Below are 15,628 nucleotides of genomic sequence, written 5' to 3'. Positions count from 1 at the left end.
TTTTTTGGTATTGCTAGATAGGGTTTCTCTGTGTAGCCCTGGCTGTCCTGGAACTCACTCTGCAGACCAGGCTGGCCGCAAACTCAAAAATCCACCTGTCTCTGCCTCCCAAGTGCTGGGATTAAAGGCATGCGCCACCACTACCCAGCAGTGATAGAAATTTTACGGGTTCTATTTCTATTATTACCTTTGTCAAAATCACCTTTTACCTGGCTTCCTGCATCGTCTCCAAAGAATAAAGGATGAATACAGCCCTTTCAAATATACCTTCCATATCAATAACTCCATTTTTAAGAAAGCTCCATAGATAACCAAAGGATTGGAGAGAGTAGCTGCCTGGGGGACCAGTCATGTCTTAAAAGAGTTGGTACCTCTCAGGAGGACAGGTGACTATTGATCGAGTTGACTCCAATGGCCAGAGATTTTGTTGATCACATTTATATAATGAAACTGCTAGGAAAATACAGAAAAGACCAGGTTTAGAGAGCTTCCTGATAGCTAAACATAGGAGACCTGAGGGTGGTGCTCCTAGATAGGGCGTGGAAGCTCTGCACTCCTCCTCCTCCCAGACCTGTGCTATCTTCTTTACAGCTGGTGTACATCAGTTTCCTTAATAATAAATGTTTGTGCCTATCCAGCGAACCAAAGCGTTTCTCCGAGAACTGTTTCTTTTGTTTGTTTGTTTGTTTTTCGAGACAGGGTTTCCCTGGCTGTCCTGGAATTCACTCTGTAGACCAGGCTGGCCTCAAACTCAGAAATCCGCCTGCCTCTGCCTCCCAGGTGCTGGGATTAAATGCGCCACCATTGCCTGGTGAGAACTGTTCCTTGCTTTTGATATTCTGAGCTCTAGGCAAGTCCTAGGATTATCTCATTTTGCTCTGAGTCTGTTCAAGGAGAGTGACCTACAGAGTAATCTGAGACCGGGTCCTTGGTTTATTGTGGCACCCAGGAGACATCCTTGGTTCTGCCTTCCATAGGTTTTTTTCTGCCAATGGAGACAAGTCTCCTTCCCACCCTTCTCAGGGCTAATCATAGCCTTTGCTGGCTCTTTGTGTTTGCAGTCATCCCTGGGTGCTTGTGTGGTGGAACTGGAATTCCCCTCTCACTGGTTCTCCCAAAGTGCCACCACAAGGGCCGAACTGGCCTACACGCTGGAGCCTGCAGGTGAGGGCCCTGGGGGCTGTGGCCCTGGCACAGAGGAAGAACCCAGGGAGCAGGCTCTCCCAGTGGGTGGTGTGGAGCTGCACCCCGAAGACCCCCCACAGTACCAGGAGGTACCTCTGGATGAAGCAGTCACTTTGCGGGCACCCGATGTGCCAATGAGGCCTGGCCAGCTCTTCACTGCCACCCTCCTGCTTCGACACAACTTCACTGCCAGCCATCTTACTCTGCGGTGAGTACTAGGGCCCTATGGGTAGAAGAGGTAATGGGGGCTTAAGCAGGAAGACAGCGGGCGGGTTTCTGGTTTTCCTGTGGTCTCGCTGGAGCTCTGGGTCTCCACCAACTGTGAGTTCTGCATAAAAGTCCCAAGCAGAGAATTGCAAGATACTATGCTAGGCACAATCCAGAAGTAGAAAGCCTCCCTGGGACTTTACGTCCTGGGGTAGAGGAGGCAGGAGAGGCTTGGAGCCTGAGAAGTGTAGTGTCCAGTGCTGGGTTACACTCAAACGATGATAAGATGGATATGTATCTGGGCTTGAGTATCCCTAAGTTTCTCCTGCTTGCCACTCTTGCTGAAGATGGGGGCTTTGGACAAAGCCCGCTTCTTCCTATCAAAGGCATCCATTCTATTATCCTTTTAGCATCCTCTCTCCTACCCAGTGACGATGGCAAGGATGGGTAGTATAACTTCTCTTCTACGTGTGTGGGTTTATGGGAAAGTTCTACCCCACATGTCTCCCTATCTACCTCTCATGCCTACTCAGTCTCCGTCATCCAGTGGCTCCACAGATCTTTCAGTAAAAGTCCTGTGTCTCTACACTGGAGTTGTTGCACAGAAGTGTGCAAGGTCCTGCCCCCAATCTGTACCAAGGACTGAAAGAGAAAGCGTGCATTTGATTAGACAGCATGGGCTTGGGGTGCTCAGCTAAAGCTATGATGAACCCCGAGGACATGGGCCAGTGGGCAAAGTAAGGGGAAAATCACTTAGGACCTCCAAGAAATAGTGTTTAGGAGGAAAGTTAGACTAGGCTGTGGGTGTAGCCTGGGCAAAGGACATGAAAGTGAACTGGGCTAGGGAGAGATGACTCTTGGCATGGCTCAAACCCAGAATGTATGAAGAGATGTCACTGCATCTATTGAGGCTGAGCCAGGACCTGGAGGCTCTGGAACACCAGGCCTGGGCTTTGGCTTGTGGGCAGTAGAGACTTGTAAGTGGCCTTGGGGTGGGTAGAGAAAGAAGTGCGATGTGACCTGTCTTGAGTTGGAGTCCTTCTGGGAGGAATAGAAGGAGATTCCAGGTGGAACTGGGAAGGCCAGACAGAAGGGTAATATCCCTGTTTCCTCATGCGCCTTCCCAAAGCAGTTGGCAGCTCAGTCTCCATCTTGACCAACAACCTGTACCCTCTTTGTAGGATCAAGGTGAAGAAAGGGCTGCAGGTGACAGCTGCCCGCCCCGCCCAGCCCACCTTCTGGACTGCTAAGCTAGACCGCTTCAAGGGCTCGAAGCACCACACCAGCCTGATTACCTGTCACCGCGCTGGGCCTGCAGGGCCAGATTCCAGGTGCCTAGAGAGTTCTAGCCCTAGAGTATTGGGGAACAGGTTTGGGGAGCTGATGGCTTCTCACACTGGATCATTTGGGGACATAGATTAGTGATACTGTGGATCTTAAAAGGGGCCTGGAGGCCAAGTTGGGCTCTGTAGCCAGGATGCAGGCTTAGGTTCTGTTACTGTCCACTGTGCTCTTGGGGGACTCACATCACCTCTGTGCCTTGGCCTTCTTGCCAGTCAAATGGGGATAATTGTAAACCCTGCTTATGAAAGCAGGGGGTACCTGGCAGCTGGCAAATACTCAGCTCATCTCTCTTCTGCCAGCAGCCCCCTTGAACTGTCTGAGTTCCTGTGGGTGGACTTTGCAGTGGAGAATAGCACTGGTGGGGGTGTGGCAGTTACTCGCCCTGTCACATGGCAGCTGGAGTACCCAGGTCAGGCCCCTGAAGCAGAGAAGGACAAAATGGTGTGGGAGATCCTGGTGTCTGAGCGGGACATCAGAGCCCTCATCCCTCTGGCCAAGGTAAGAGTCTATCCTTTGTGCTCAGCCCTGCTGGAAGCCCGGCCCCAGGAACGCCAGAAGGTGAGAGCGCTGGAACTAAATGCCCCTTATACTCTCAGGCTGAGGAGCTGGTGAACACAGCTCCATTGACAGGAGTGCCCCAGCGTATCCCTGTGCGGCTTGTCACTGTGGACAGCGGAGGAGCCCTCGAGGAGGTGACAGAGCACATTGGTTGTGAATCAGCCAATACACAGGTCCTGCAGGTGAGCGGCAGCGCTTGTCTCTGTGGATCTGCACAGGCAAACAAAATAGCTCTGCTCCTTTCTGCAGTACATCTCTGAGAGAAGACCTTCTCAACCCCAAACCTCATGGCAGGGACATGATGTCAACCTTCTTTTCCCCCTCAGTCTTCATCTTTCTAGAGTAGAGTTGGAGCTCTCAAAGCTCAGCCTTAAACTTTTTATTATTATTTTTAAATTTTTAGCTTTTCAAGACAGGGTTTCTCTGTGGAACTCATTCTGTAGACCATGCTGGCCTCGAACTCAGAGAGATCCTCCTTCCTCTGCCTCCCAAGTGCTGGGATTAAAGGCCGTGCTGCCGCCACCACCAGACTTAAGCTTATTTTCACATTTGTTGTCCAGTCGTCCATCTTGGGCCTGGCCAGGGAGCTAAGCTGGAAGACTGCAAGTGCTTTAGAGTCAGGGAAGTTTGGGGGAGACCTGTGTTAGCTACTTTTCTCACTGCTGAGACAAAATGTCTGATAAAAACAGCTTAGGAAGGAAGGGTGTATTCTGTAGTTCAAGGGTACCTATGGTCCGTGACGGCAGGGAAGGAAGAGTGTAGGAACTGGAGGCTCACATTGCATTGCCCTGCAGTCAGGAGGCAGAGAAAGGAATACTGGTGCTCAGTGAGTTCAGTCTAGGAATTCCCTCACAGATGTGTCTCCAGATGTGTCTCCTAGGGAGTTCTAGGTGTTGTCAAACTGACAGTATTAATCATCACAATCCATTTGTTACTAGCTGTGTGGTCATGTGCAAATGTTTTAACCACTCTGAGCCTCCAGCCTCTCAACTTTAACATGTTATTAGGTTGCTGTAAGAATTAAAAGTACCTAAGACAATACCCAGCAATAGCAAGAACTGAAGTATCAGCAGTTACTGCTGTTATAATATGATGAATTAATCATAATAAGCATTGTTGGGGTGCACTGGGGGTGGGGTAGGGCTAAGAGGGTAGACAGCTTTCTCTGTCTTGAGGGCCTAGTGAGGAAGCATTGACCCTGATCCCAGGCAGCAGTGACAGCACCTTGGGGGCTCCTGGGTGGATAGGTGGGCCTGTCTAGCCCCTCTGCCTTCACCCACTTAGCTGTAGCTGGCTGCTAGGTGCCTCCAGCACCAATGTCTGAGATTGGCACGGAAGAGCTGAAGTTGTAAGTCCAATCCAGACCCTGCTAGGAGGAACCTGCTATGCTGTGTATGTTGTATGCAAATGGCCCAGCTCATCCCTGGGACAACCTAAAGTAATGTCCCTGGAGTGGATTTTGGTAGTACAGCAAAACACTTTAAGCTGAGAGCAGTGAGTCCCACCATCCAGCCCACCACAAAACATATTTTGATATCAAAGCTGAATTTGAGTTGTAGCCCGGTTTATGGCTAGAGTAGGTGATACTGTATCAGTGCCTGTCATTTGTGTCTCATCCCATCTCTGTCTTGCCATAGGTATCTGAGGCTTGTGATGCTGTGTTTGTGGCTGGCCAGGAGAGCCGGGGTGCCAAGGGGGTGCGGGTGGACTTCTGGTGGCGCCGACTTCGGGCCTCACTGAAGCTGACTGTATGGGCCCCACTCCTGCCCTTGCGCATTGAGCTGACTGACACCACTCTGGAACAAATCAGAGGCTGGAGGGTCCCAGGCCCAGCAGAAGGGTGAGTGAAGACTTGCAGGAGCCCATAGGACATAGGGCTTAGTGAATTCCTTCTGGGACTAAAGGTACACAGCAGACACTTCCCGTGGACCCAGGCTAGGGTCTGAAACACTGCTCTCTACTTGCAATGCCTTCTGCCCATCCAACCTGTATTAATTACTTCCGTGTTGCCATGACAAAATAGTTGACAAAAGAATCTTTTTTTTTTAAAGATTTATTTATTTATTATATGTAAGTACACTGTAGCTGTTTTCAGACACCCCAGAAGAGGGCATCAGATCTCATTACGGATGGTTGTGAGCCACCATGTGGTTGCTGGGATTTGAACTCGGGACCTTTGGAAGAGCAGTCAGTGCTCTTAACCACTGAGCCATCTCTCCAGCCCCGACAAAAGAATCTTAAACAGGGGAGGGGGGAGGGTTATTTTGGCTCACAGTTCAAAGTACAGCCCACCATGGTGGGCCAGTCATAGTGACAGGAGTTTAGACAGCTGGACAGGCCACATTGTATCTGAAGTCAGGAAGCAGGGAGATGGATGTGGATGGATGGATGGATGGGATGCTGGTGCTCATACCAGTTTGAACTTCTTCCTCAGTAGTGGGACCTCAGCTGATGAGATGGTACTGCCCATAGTTAGGGTGCATCTTCCCACCTTGGTCTCCCTGATTAAAAGGTTACCTTGCCATCATGCCCAGAGATTTATCTCCTAGATGATTCTAGATTTTTGTCAAGTTGACAGTATTAGCTATCACCCTACCTTTGACTATCAGAACCCTGGCCACTGTAGTGTAAACTGGCAACCTCCATACTCCCCCACACCCCTCCTGCTTCTGAGTCTGCTGTGTCACATATAGATATCTTTCGCTTGGTTTTCTGTCCACCCTTCTTCAGTTCTGCATCCCATCCCTGAGAATGGTCACTATTCAAAGCCTTGAATGGCCCCAAGCTCAATAGAAATCACTTACACTGGGTAGTGGGGAGGCTCACCAGAACCTGAGAACAAGGATGAGGTGTACTGTAAGAAGTGTAGCTCTTAGGCCCTGTAGAAACTGAGCTGTTACCCCGTTGCCTTGTTACCTTCCTACTCCAGAGGTCTACAGAAACAGCGGCAGCCATATTTCAGCCTTCCGGATTGACCTTAGCAGAAAGACTCAGCACCCAGAAAGGAGAGTATTCAGGACAGAGTTTGAAGAACAGGAGGAATACACTAGTCTTGTTACTATTGTTATTTCGTCATTTGTGCAAACTGGAGGCTGGAGCAAGGGCATTAAGCTTCCACCTAGAACCTCTAGATAGGTGGCTGAGTAGGGCCTTGCTGAGTTTGGAGTTTGGGGAAGGAGTGGTCTCCAGTGGGCGGGGCCCTCACTGACGCCCCTCCCCGCAGGCAGTTGGAGCCTGAGGCGGCTGCTGAGGAGGTGGAGCGGCGCTCCCGCGGCTGCCGCCTGCAATACCAGAGAGCTGGTGTGCGCTTCTTGGTGCCCTTTGCGGCTCACCCGCTGGACGGTGGCCGCCGCCTCACCCACCTACTTGGTCCTGACTGGTTGCTGGATGTGAGTCACCTCGTGGCAGCCCATGCCCATGTGCAAGACCCTCGCATAGCCTCCTTGGAAGGTGGCCGCATCCTAGTGGGACGGGAGCCTGGAGTCACCTCGATAGAGGTGAGCCGCTGTAGGGGACACTAAAGAGCAAGACTTTGTCCCCCTCCCCCTTCCCCCCCCCCCCCCCTCCCCCCCCCCCCCCGGGAACTGGTGTCCCCATGGTTAGGTGTAAAGGCTGCAGAAGGGGCTTACTGTGGCGGGGGAGAATAGGTGGGCAGTGTGGGAGGCATAAGGGACTAAATTGAGAATGGAGATCATTGTAGGAAATGCTATAGGTGTGGAGGGCTAGGGTATAGATGTGTAGGGACCAGACCTCCACATCAAGGACACTGTCCCTTGGTGTGGGTTGGAGTCTTTATGTGTTAGAGTGTAGAGATGATGATGATGCCAAAACAGGTACTTAAGGAGACCATGTGCGGGAAACCCCCCCCCCACACACACACACACTTTCGGTTGCTTTTCACTCTTAGGTTCGTTCCCCACTATCTGACTCCATCCTGGGGGAGCAGGCACTGGCTGTGACAGACGACAAGGTCTCAGTGCTGGATCTGCGAGTGCAGCCAGTGATGGGCATCTCACTGTCCCTGAGCCGGGGCATGTCTCACCCTGGAGAGGTCACAGCCACATGCTGGGCCCAGTCAGCTCTTCCAGCCCCAAAGCAGGTGATGGCTGGGGGTGAGAGAGCATGGTCAACTGCCATAGATGGGGGGTGATGGGGGGGATGGGTCCTGGTATTGGACCGCTTGCTCTAGGGTTTTCCAAATAAGGACTTACTTCCCTGTGAGGTAGTGAGCTCTCTGGCTGGAAGCGATCAAGCAGTGACTGGCTGGAGTATGGCATTGGGAGGTTTCATTAGGTTCTCCTGAGGACTCAGACTCCTGGGCTGAGTGACAGACAGGTGATTGACACGCGTCCCCTCTCTCCCTGTGTTTTGTCCATTTGCCTGTGTCTCTGTTTCCTCCGTGCTCTTTCTTCCGTGTGGCCTGTCACTGTGGGAGTGGTCTGTGTGTGCATGCGTGCTTGCCCTCGCGTGTCTCTGCTTGTGTCCGTGTGCCCTGCAGGAGGTGGCCCTCTCCCTGTGGCTGTCCTTCTCTGACCACACTTTGGCCCAAGCCGAGCTCTACGACCGCAATGACCTGGGACTGTCAGTCTCAGCTGAGGAGCCCAGTGCCGTTCTGCCAGCTGAAGAGCAGGGAGCCCAACTTGGTGTGGTGGTGAGTGGTGTGGGCGCAGAAGGGCTGCCCTTACATGTGGCTCTGCACCCACCGGAACCCTGCCGCCGAGGCCGCCATCGAGTTCCCCTGGCCTCAGGCACTGCCTGGCTGGGGTTACCCCCTTTGCCCACACCAGCTCCTGCCCTTCCATCCAGCCCTGCCCGGACCCCACCGTTCACAGAAGCCACCGTGGAGGGAAAGCGGCAGGTAGCGGGTGATATGGGGGGCCATGTGGGTATTAGGGGCAAGTTTGAGCGGGCAGAGGAAGAAGCTGGGAAGGAAGAAAATGAGGCCAAAGAAGAGGAGGAAGATGAGGAAGAGATGGTGCCTGCCCCTCAGCGTGTCACCGACCTAGAGCTGGGAATGTATGCTCTGCTGGGCATCTTCTGTTTGGCCATCCTCATCTTCCTGGTCAATGGTGTGGTCTTTGTGTTGCGCTACCAGCGCAAAGAGCCTCCGGACAGCGCTACAGACCCTGCCTCCCCTCAGCCACATAACTGGGTCTGGCTGGGCACCAATCAGGAGGAACTGAGTCAGCAGCTGGACCGGTGCTCTTCCTCGGGTCCACCCAAGGGGGAGGGGGGCTGCCCCTGTGAAAGTGGGGTGGGAGGGGATGCCTCAACCGTGGCCCCCAGTGCTTCAGAGAGCCCTGCTGGCTCCTCGAGCACCCTGGCGCGCAAAGAAGCCGGGGGGCGTCGGAAGCGAGTCGAGTTTGTGACATTTGCACCAGCACCCCCAGCCCAGCTGCCGGAGGAGCCTGTAGGGGCCCCGGCTGTACAGTCCATCCTAGTGGCAGGCGAGGAGGACATCCGCTGGGTGTGCGAGGACATGGGGCTGAAGGACCCAGAGGAGCTTCGAAACTACATGGAGAGGATCCGGGGCAGCTCCTGACTACTCCCAGGTCTGCCAGGCGCAGCTTTGCCCACCAGCTCAGGCATTGGGACCAATGGGATATCTGGCTATACTTCTTGCCTGACCCTCATGCTCATCCTCTGGTGCTTGTTGATCTGAGTCCCCTGCTGGGTCCCCTCAGGGACCCCATCCCAGGCCCCCTTTCACCCCCACCCCTTGTCATGGACAATGGTCAAGAGGGAGGGCGCATGCCCCTTATTTATGGGAATCACTTCATTCTACTGTTGGGTACAGAATAAATGAGAAAAGAATGGGCATAGCTTGTACTGCTGTGACACTCTCTGTCAAGGTGGATGCAGACCACTTTAGCCCCTGACCCTGCTGGACGAGCTCTGGGAGGCTGGGTCCTGACGACTCCTCTCGTAGCGACCCGCAATCCAGAGAAACAGGACCGCTGTGACGGCCTGAATGCCGGCTAGCAGGAAGAAGTAACGGTCCATGTGGCAGTTGTTGATGTTCCCTGGGGATGGGAGGGCTGGCATGTGGGTTGGGAGAGGCTCGATGGGTTAGTAGCTAAAGCCACAGTCCAACTGGCGTGGTCTAAGAGTGCTGGGGAGAGAGCCCCTCTAGTAGCTTAAGTCCCCAAGTGTTCCTTGGTGTGTCTGCCAGCCCTCTAGTCAAAGGCTTGAGGCAAACATCAGGGGCAGGGGGAAAAAGACCGCTAAAGCAGTAATGACTGAGTTCCAGAAGCCAGAAGGTGCCTCTGAGTCTACAGCATGGCTGTTCTTCCCACCCCTAAGCTTCCCTCCAGTCCTGTCTTCTCTGGGGAGGGTCCCTCTTCACTTACCAAAGTCCTTGGGGCAGTACATCCAGCCCCCAGGAAAGGACAGGAGGGCCACCAAGCCAGAGCCTAGCAGTGAGCCTACCCCCGAAAGGCAGAAGAAGATGCCCATGATTGCACCCTGCATGGAGCGTGGAGCTTCTGAGTAAGCGAACTCCAGACCTGTGGGAGAGACGGGGAAGGGATATGAGCTACAGGGCGAGCAAATGGGTCCAGGTGTGGGGAATCCCCCTCTTCCAAGCCTCTATCTGATTCCCTTGGATGGCTGTGCCCTCGAGGCTGACAGCACTAGCAGGCCTGTGAGGTGATGCCTGTTATCGGCCCTGCTCGCCCACACCTGAGGAAGGAAGCACTGGCACTGGATACCATGAATACGACCCAGAGCTCTGTCTATTTCCCTTCCTCCTCGGTCCTCCAGTGATAGGGATGGATTACAGCTGAGTCAGCAGCTTCTCTCCCACCTTCTGTGCCCACCTTCCTTCCACACCATCATCACCAAATCATTTCCATTCAGCCTCTAAAAGTTTCCAACTGGAGGCCTCCCTCTCTGTCCCATCTCTCCTGGCCCCTGACCGCATCACCCACACATGGCAGGATGGGTCTCTGAAACTTCCTGGAGGCTTCCATTCCTGTCAGACTGATGGGAAGAAGGAAAGGCACTGTTGGCCTCTGGGGGGAAGCGTTACCAACCAGGCTCAGCCATTGGACCCACTGTGACTTTACTCCCCATGCTCTCCTCTCCAGTGCCACCCCATTCCTTCTACACCACACTCCTGGCCCATGCAGTCATCATTGCATTAAGGTCCTTCCCACACTTGCTGACTTCAGCTTTCCCAGAAGCCCTCTATTGTCCCTCCCTGCCTTAGCCACAACCCAGCCACACTCTTCAGTCCCCAGGCTGGCACTGGCTGTGCTTTTTTGCTTGCAATTTAAGTTCACTGTTTTATCATCAAGACTTAGAATTTCCACCAGGGCCTAGTTGGGAGAGCCTACCCACTGCTTACAGTCCTGGCTCTCCGGCCAGGTTGGAACAGGATTGGGAGTGTGCGTGTACACTCACACACAGACATAGTCCTGAGTTCCAGAAGGGAGGGGCCCCCAAGCCAGGGGATTATTGAGGAAAGAGGCAAAGGCAAAAGGCAGACAGTCCACAGCACATGGGACTATGTAGAAAGTGCCTTTTAACCTCCAAGTCCACAGGGTCTGTTGTAGTGCTAGCTCAAGCTTGAAAGCCCCTCAAACTTCACTGGAACAGATGCAGACCCCATTCAAAATCACTGCTCCCTTCCATACAGAAGCCACAGTGCTGGGCCCATGGTTCCCTCCTGGTCTGGAGGTAACACCCAAGCAGAGCCCAGAACCAGTGTAAGAGCCGAGGAGGGAAGCCAGTGTACCTGGGATGCTGGCAAAAATCTCACTGATCCCGATGAGCAGGTACTGGGGGATTTGCCACCAGATAGACAGTGGCGCTGCATAGTATAAGTCCTTCCCAATCAGCTGAGGCACTGTCTGGTTAGCAGCAATGTACTGTAAGCGCTCTTTCTCCAGGACTCCTAAGGGGTTGTGGGGTGGGGAGCAAGAGAGCAGTCAGACCACCCCAAGCAGTCTAGAGCTAGAGTTCCAACACCCGCTCCCGCCACCTGGGCTGCTAAGAGGCTCAGCCAGGTCTAGGAGTTCTCATTAATCCAGTCTGTTACGACATTCTTTGCAAATGAAGAAAGTGAAACTTAGGTTGAGCAATCTGCTCAGAATCACACAGGTGATAATCAGTTAGGGCTGAATCTTAGTCCCAGTACATCTGGTTTTCAAGCTGGGCTACTTTCCATAAGATCACATGGCTTCTCTAGGGCAAGGTTAGGTATCATGGCCATGTTTCCAACCCAGATTTTATCATCTTCTCCCCTTCAGTGCTTGGGAGACACCTTTGCCCTGGTGAATGAATCATTATCAGATTGGATTTGCATTCCAATCCTGGCCCTTCCATTGGTTTGTTGTGCAACCCTGGTCAAGTCATCTGACCTTGTGGAGACTCCATGCCCTTACCCAAGAAGCACTTAAGTCCCTGAGGATAAAATGCCGGAGGATGGCATACGACAAATTCCTTTAAAGAGCAGAGCCATAACATAATCCAGTTTGTTGCCCGTGATCATCAAGGCAGTGTTCACTTAGCTTTTTTTTTTTTTTTCTTTGTTTTCAGATAGTCTTAGGTAGCCCAGGTCGGCCTTGAAATCCTGGTCCTTCTGAGTATCGAGGGCTACAAGTGCGCACCATCCAGTGACTTTCACTCTCTTAATACTATGTGTCTCAAGGGCAGGACCTCTCAAGGTCTGAATGAACATGATGCATCACGCACCTGCCACAATGATGGAGGTGAACCCAAAGAACATGCCCAGGGCCATCTTCTGCAGAGCTGAGGGCAGCAGCTTGCACCGCAGCAGCAGAGGATCAATCAAGTGGTCTTTGACAGGGACCAGAATCAGTATCACTGCAACACTGGCCAGCAGGAGCCAGGCTTCTGGGATCTGGGGGGAAGAGGGCAGGATAGGAAGGTTAGCTGAGCAGGAAGAGCGATAGGCTGGACAATATCCCTGAGTAACCCAGGGCTAATGGCCCCGTCCCAACACCAACACCCATGGAACTCAGTCTTCTCAATTGTGTGACTAGGGGACAGGATTATATCAAGGGAGGCAAAGAAGTTCTTCCTGGACACAAGTTTCCATCCTGAGCACAACATAGAAAGGCTCCCAGGGAAGTAGGAGAAAAGGCAGTGAGCTGGGGGTGCAAAATAGACGGTGAGCAGTAGCGTTGGGAGACACCTGGCTTGAGTTCTGTGAGCAGCTGATCAAGCTGAGAGGGGGGCTTGGTGTTGCACACATCCCCCCACCCTCTAGGTGCTTTTTTTGTGTCCTAGGCATGCTGCCTCACTGAGGGGTGGGGTTGGGGGTGCAGCCAGCTTTATGTCCTCCTATTCACCCAGGATGTAGATTCTCACAGCCCCAGCCTGGCTAGGGTTCTCTTACCCTGTAGTTACTGCTATTCGATCTCAGTGGCAAAGAGATGTTAGGGTTGGTCCGGAAGATGTTGGGGATATGGAGGTGGAGACCTTGTAGGACATAGGTGGACTGCATCTATGGAGAGATGGAGACAGGCTGGGATGGAGCTGGTCCCTGAACCTCTGGCTCCAGGATGCTTCAGGATAGACATTCCTTAGCCACAGCCCTGGGCAGCTGGTCCTTCCCCAAATCAGGGAAAGGCACCTTCAACCTACTTCTCATTGAGAGGCAGCCTTGGGGATGGGGGCTTCTGATATTTTTAGGCCATGGGCAGTACCCACAGATGATCCCAGACCTAGCAGCAGCCACTCACGTGCTCTTCCCATTTGTGTCTCCAGGTCTCACACAGGGTAGGTGTGGGCAAGTGTTTATTGAAATGGGGAACATAATGGCATGGCTGTCTCCCCTGGGAGTTGTCGGCTAACAATGAAGCCAAGCTGAGTGCTGAAGGTTGACACAGCCAGTGTAGAGGACCCGATCTGCCACAGGGCTTTGGAAACAGCTACTGGAAAGAGCAGGTTTGGTGCCCTTAACCCTTGCTGTACCAGACATTGCCAGTCTAGCTGCCCTGAAGTGCCGGGGTTCCAGGAGATTCCTGTCAGGGGACCATACAGGGGGTGCTCTGGGGTCCCTTGGGTCAGCAGCCACTTGTCAACCACTCCAGAAGGGTGTCAATGTCCTGACAGCTGTTATGGACATCTTGCCCATGTTCCTGTATCATGTGGGGCAGTCTGTGCCACCCTAGGCTAGCAGCCTATGATTGGGATCTTGGGTAGAGGAAGAGGGTGTAGGTGGCTATGGCCTTGTTACCTGGGGGTTAGGAATGGATTAGGTTGCTGCCCTGATTCCATACATGTGAAAGCATGTGCACACATATATGACGCACATACATACATACACTCAAATGCACATAAGTCTATGTATACACATGCACATCCATGGGCACATACATGCCTGCACACACATACACATACACACACACACACACACACACACACACACACACACACACACACACCATTACCCTAGGGAAGTAATGCTATGGGCTTCTAAGACAGGCTGAGCCCGTGAGGGGCTGGGGTGCCAGGCCCCTGATCAGAAGGCAGAGGTGCCTACCTGGAAATAAACCATCCAGTAAGGCACCAGGGTCACCAGCACAGGCAGGATCTTCACCAGCACCTGGAAGTTGGCCATATCTTCTTGTGGAGAAGGTCCAGGCTGGTTAGACCTCTGGTCAGGCAACAAGTGGGCACCTTCAGAGTTCCTTTCAGGCAACAGGAAGAGAAAAAAAAAAAAAGAGAGATAGCCACAACTCGACTCTCTCTAGGACCAAGGCCACTGTTTCTGCCTCCACCATCCTCCTCCCAGGATTCCTATTGCATGAGGGATGAGGATGGGGGTAGGGAGGGCAGTGAGATGGCTCAGCTGGTAAAGGCACTTGCCTTTAATCTGAGTTTAATCCCCCGGGGCCCACACAGTGGATGAAGAGGACCAACTTCCAGATCCCTCGAATCCCAGCCACTCCTCCCTTCCACTACACTGTTAACAACACTAGCAGCACCTCCATCACCCTTACTATCACCCTCACTAGTAAGGTGATCGATGCCACCCAAGTTATCATGGGTAGCCTCAGATTTATGCTTCTCTCAAACTATATACAGCGTTTGGGTTAGGGATCTCTCTCTCTCTCTCTCTCTCTCTCTCTCTCTCTCTCTCTCTCTCTCTCTCTCTCTCTCTCTGTCTGTCTCTGTCTTTTGACCCGTGGCATCCATTTACCATGAAAGTCCCAGCATACACCTGACTCAGAGTCTGCTACCACAGGTTTGGTGTACCCCAGTTCTCTTGCTGCTGACCCCAGATCTGTCCTCAGTGGATTTAACAATGAGGTAGAGGGCAGAGAGGCAGAGATGGAAGAACCATTCCCAGGAGACCAGATAGACTGACCACCACTATAACCTTTACCCTTTGCCCTCAGGGTTTCTGAACCTTTCTCATCCAAAAGTCCTGGGCTGTCCTCTGAGACGCCAAAGGGAAAATGCCCAGCTGGTCTTCCTTGGGGACAGCTGCCATCATCTCCTTCCCTCCCAGCATTCTGTGCTGTTCCTTACCAGCGCTGTGGTCTGTTTCTCTTGCCAAAATCCAAGCTAGCTTTGCAATGCTTGGATCATGCCATGCGTTGCAAGTGTAAGGCTCTGCAAGCCTTAAAGAAGACCCACAGCTTCTGCCTCCCACCGTCTGGAACATTCCTCCTTAGAATGCTCCCTCTTCTCACATCCCAGACACCATCCCCAAAGACGTGCAAGCAACAGACGAGGCCATACGAAGGGGAAACTGAGGCTCTCACCAGCAGTCCCAGCTGAGCTCTAACCTCACCGTCTATTCCCACCATGTGAGGATGTTCTAGAATCTAGCCCTTTGAAGCTCCCAAATGACCTGGTGATGTCAAGAGCAGCAGAAGACAAGCCCTGCTAACCCTAGTTACCCCTAGCAGTTGAGAGAGGATGAAAAGCTGGGGCTTGAGTCAGTTAGCTGTGGTGGGGTTTGTGAGGCAGTAAGAGCTAATTAAAACCGCCAGACTCTTTGGCACCTGCGCTTCACTGACTGACCTCCAGCAACCGAACAGGCTGGGGAAGGAAGGCTGGTGCATCCTCCTTCTGCTCTAGATCCCACGGACCCCAGTTGGGACTAGGTCCAGCCAGGAATTAGAGGCAGATCTGTTTGTTGTAAGTAGTCAATTGTACATGATGGAATTTTATTCAACTGTAAAGAACAATGAAATTATGAAATCTGAGGGAAATGGGTGGAAACAGAAAGTATCCTTACTAGGATACTTGAGGTAACCCAAGCTCAGAAAGACAAATGCTGTATGGTCTCTCTCATGTGTGGATCCCAGCTGCTAACTATTGCTACATGTATGTATATATATATATATATATA

At 52.5% G+C, this 15,628-nt stretch overlaps 2 protein-coding genes across 4 annotated transcripts in view; one reads left to right on the top strand and one right to left on the bottom strand.

Moving 5' to 3' along the window:
* The window catches only part of Tmem132a (transmembrane protein 132A), a 13,187-nt gene extending 4,075 nt beyond the window's left edge, over positions 1 to 9,112 (top strand). Inside the window, exons 4-11 of one of the 2 annotated variants that reach the window (XM_031389724.1) lie at positions 1,062 to 1,393; positions 2,574 to 2,723; positions 3,036 to 3,234; positions 3,333 to 3,476; positions 4,932 to 5,134; positions 6,518 to 6,791; positions 7,202 to 7,393; positions 7,793 to 9,112. In XM_031389724.1, coding sequence (XP_031245584.1) covers positions 1,062 to 1,393; positions 2,574 to 2,723; positions 3,036 to 3,234; positions 3,333 to 3,476; positions 4,932 to 5,134; positions 6,518 to 6,791; positions 7,202 to 7,393; positions 7,793 to 8,836 — 2,538 coding nt within the window. In that variant the 3' untranslated portion in view covers positions 8,837 to 9,112. The remainder of the gene's footprint in view (positions 1 to 1,061; positions 1,394 to 2,573; positions 2,724 to 3,035; positions 3,235 to 3,332; positions 3,477 to 4,931; positions 5,135 to 6,517; positions 6,792 to 7,201; positions 7,394 to 7,792) is intronic. The other variant, XM_031389725.1, reaches the window with a different exon arrangement.
* The window catches only part of Slc15a3 (solute carrier family 15 member 3), a 15,844-nt gene continuing 9,245 nt past the window's right edge, over positions 9,030 to 15,628 (bottom strand). The window contains exons 3-8 of one of the 2 annotated variants that reach the window (XM_031389726.1): positions 13,808 to 13,955; positions 12,659 to 12,766; positions 11,992 to 12,160; positions 11,033 to 11,191; positions 9,645 to 9,800; positions 9,030 to 9,317 (exon numbers count right to left, since the gene is read on the bottom strand). In XM_031389726.1, coding sequence (XP_031245586.1) covers positions 9,163 to 9,317; positions 9,645 to 9,800; positions 11,033 to 11,191; positions 11,992 to 12,160; positions 12,659 to 12,766; positions 13,808 to 13,955 — 895 coding nt within the window. In that variant the 3' untranslated portion in view covers positions 9,030 to 9,162. The remainder of the gene's footprint in view (positions 9,318 to 9,644; positions 9,801 to 11,032; positions 11,192 to 11,991; positions 12,161 to 12,658; positions 12,767 to 13,807; positions 13,956 to 15,628) is intronic. The other variant, XM_031389727.1, reaches the window with a different exon arrangement.

The sequence above is a fragment of the Mastomys coucha genome, unplaced genomic scaffold, assembly GCF_008632895.1.
Source record: "Mastomys coucha isolate ucsf_1 unplaced genomic scaffold, UCSF_Mcou_1 pScaffold21, whole genome shotgun sequence".
Lineage (NCBI taxonomy): Eukaryota > Metazoa > Chordata > Mammalia > Rodentia > Muridae > Mastomys > Mastomys coucha.
This window is presented reverse-complemented; position numbering and strand designations above follow the sequence as displayed.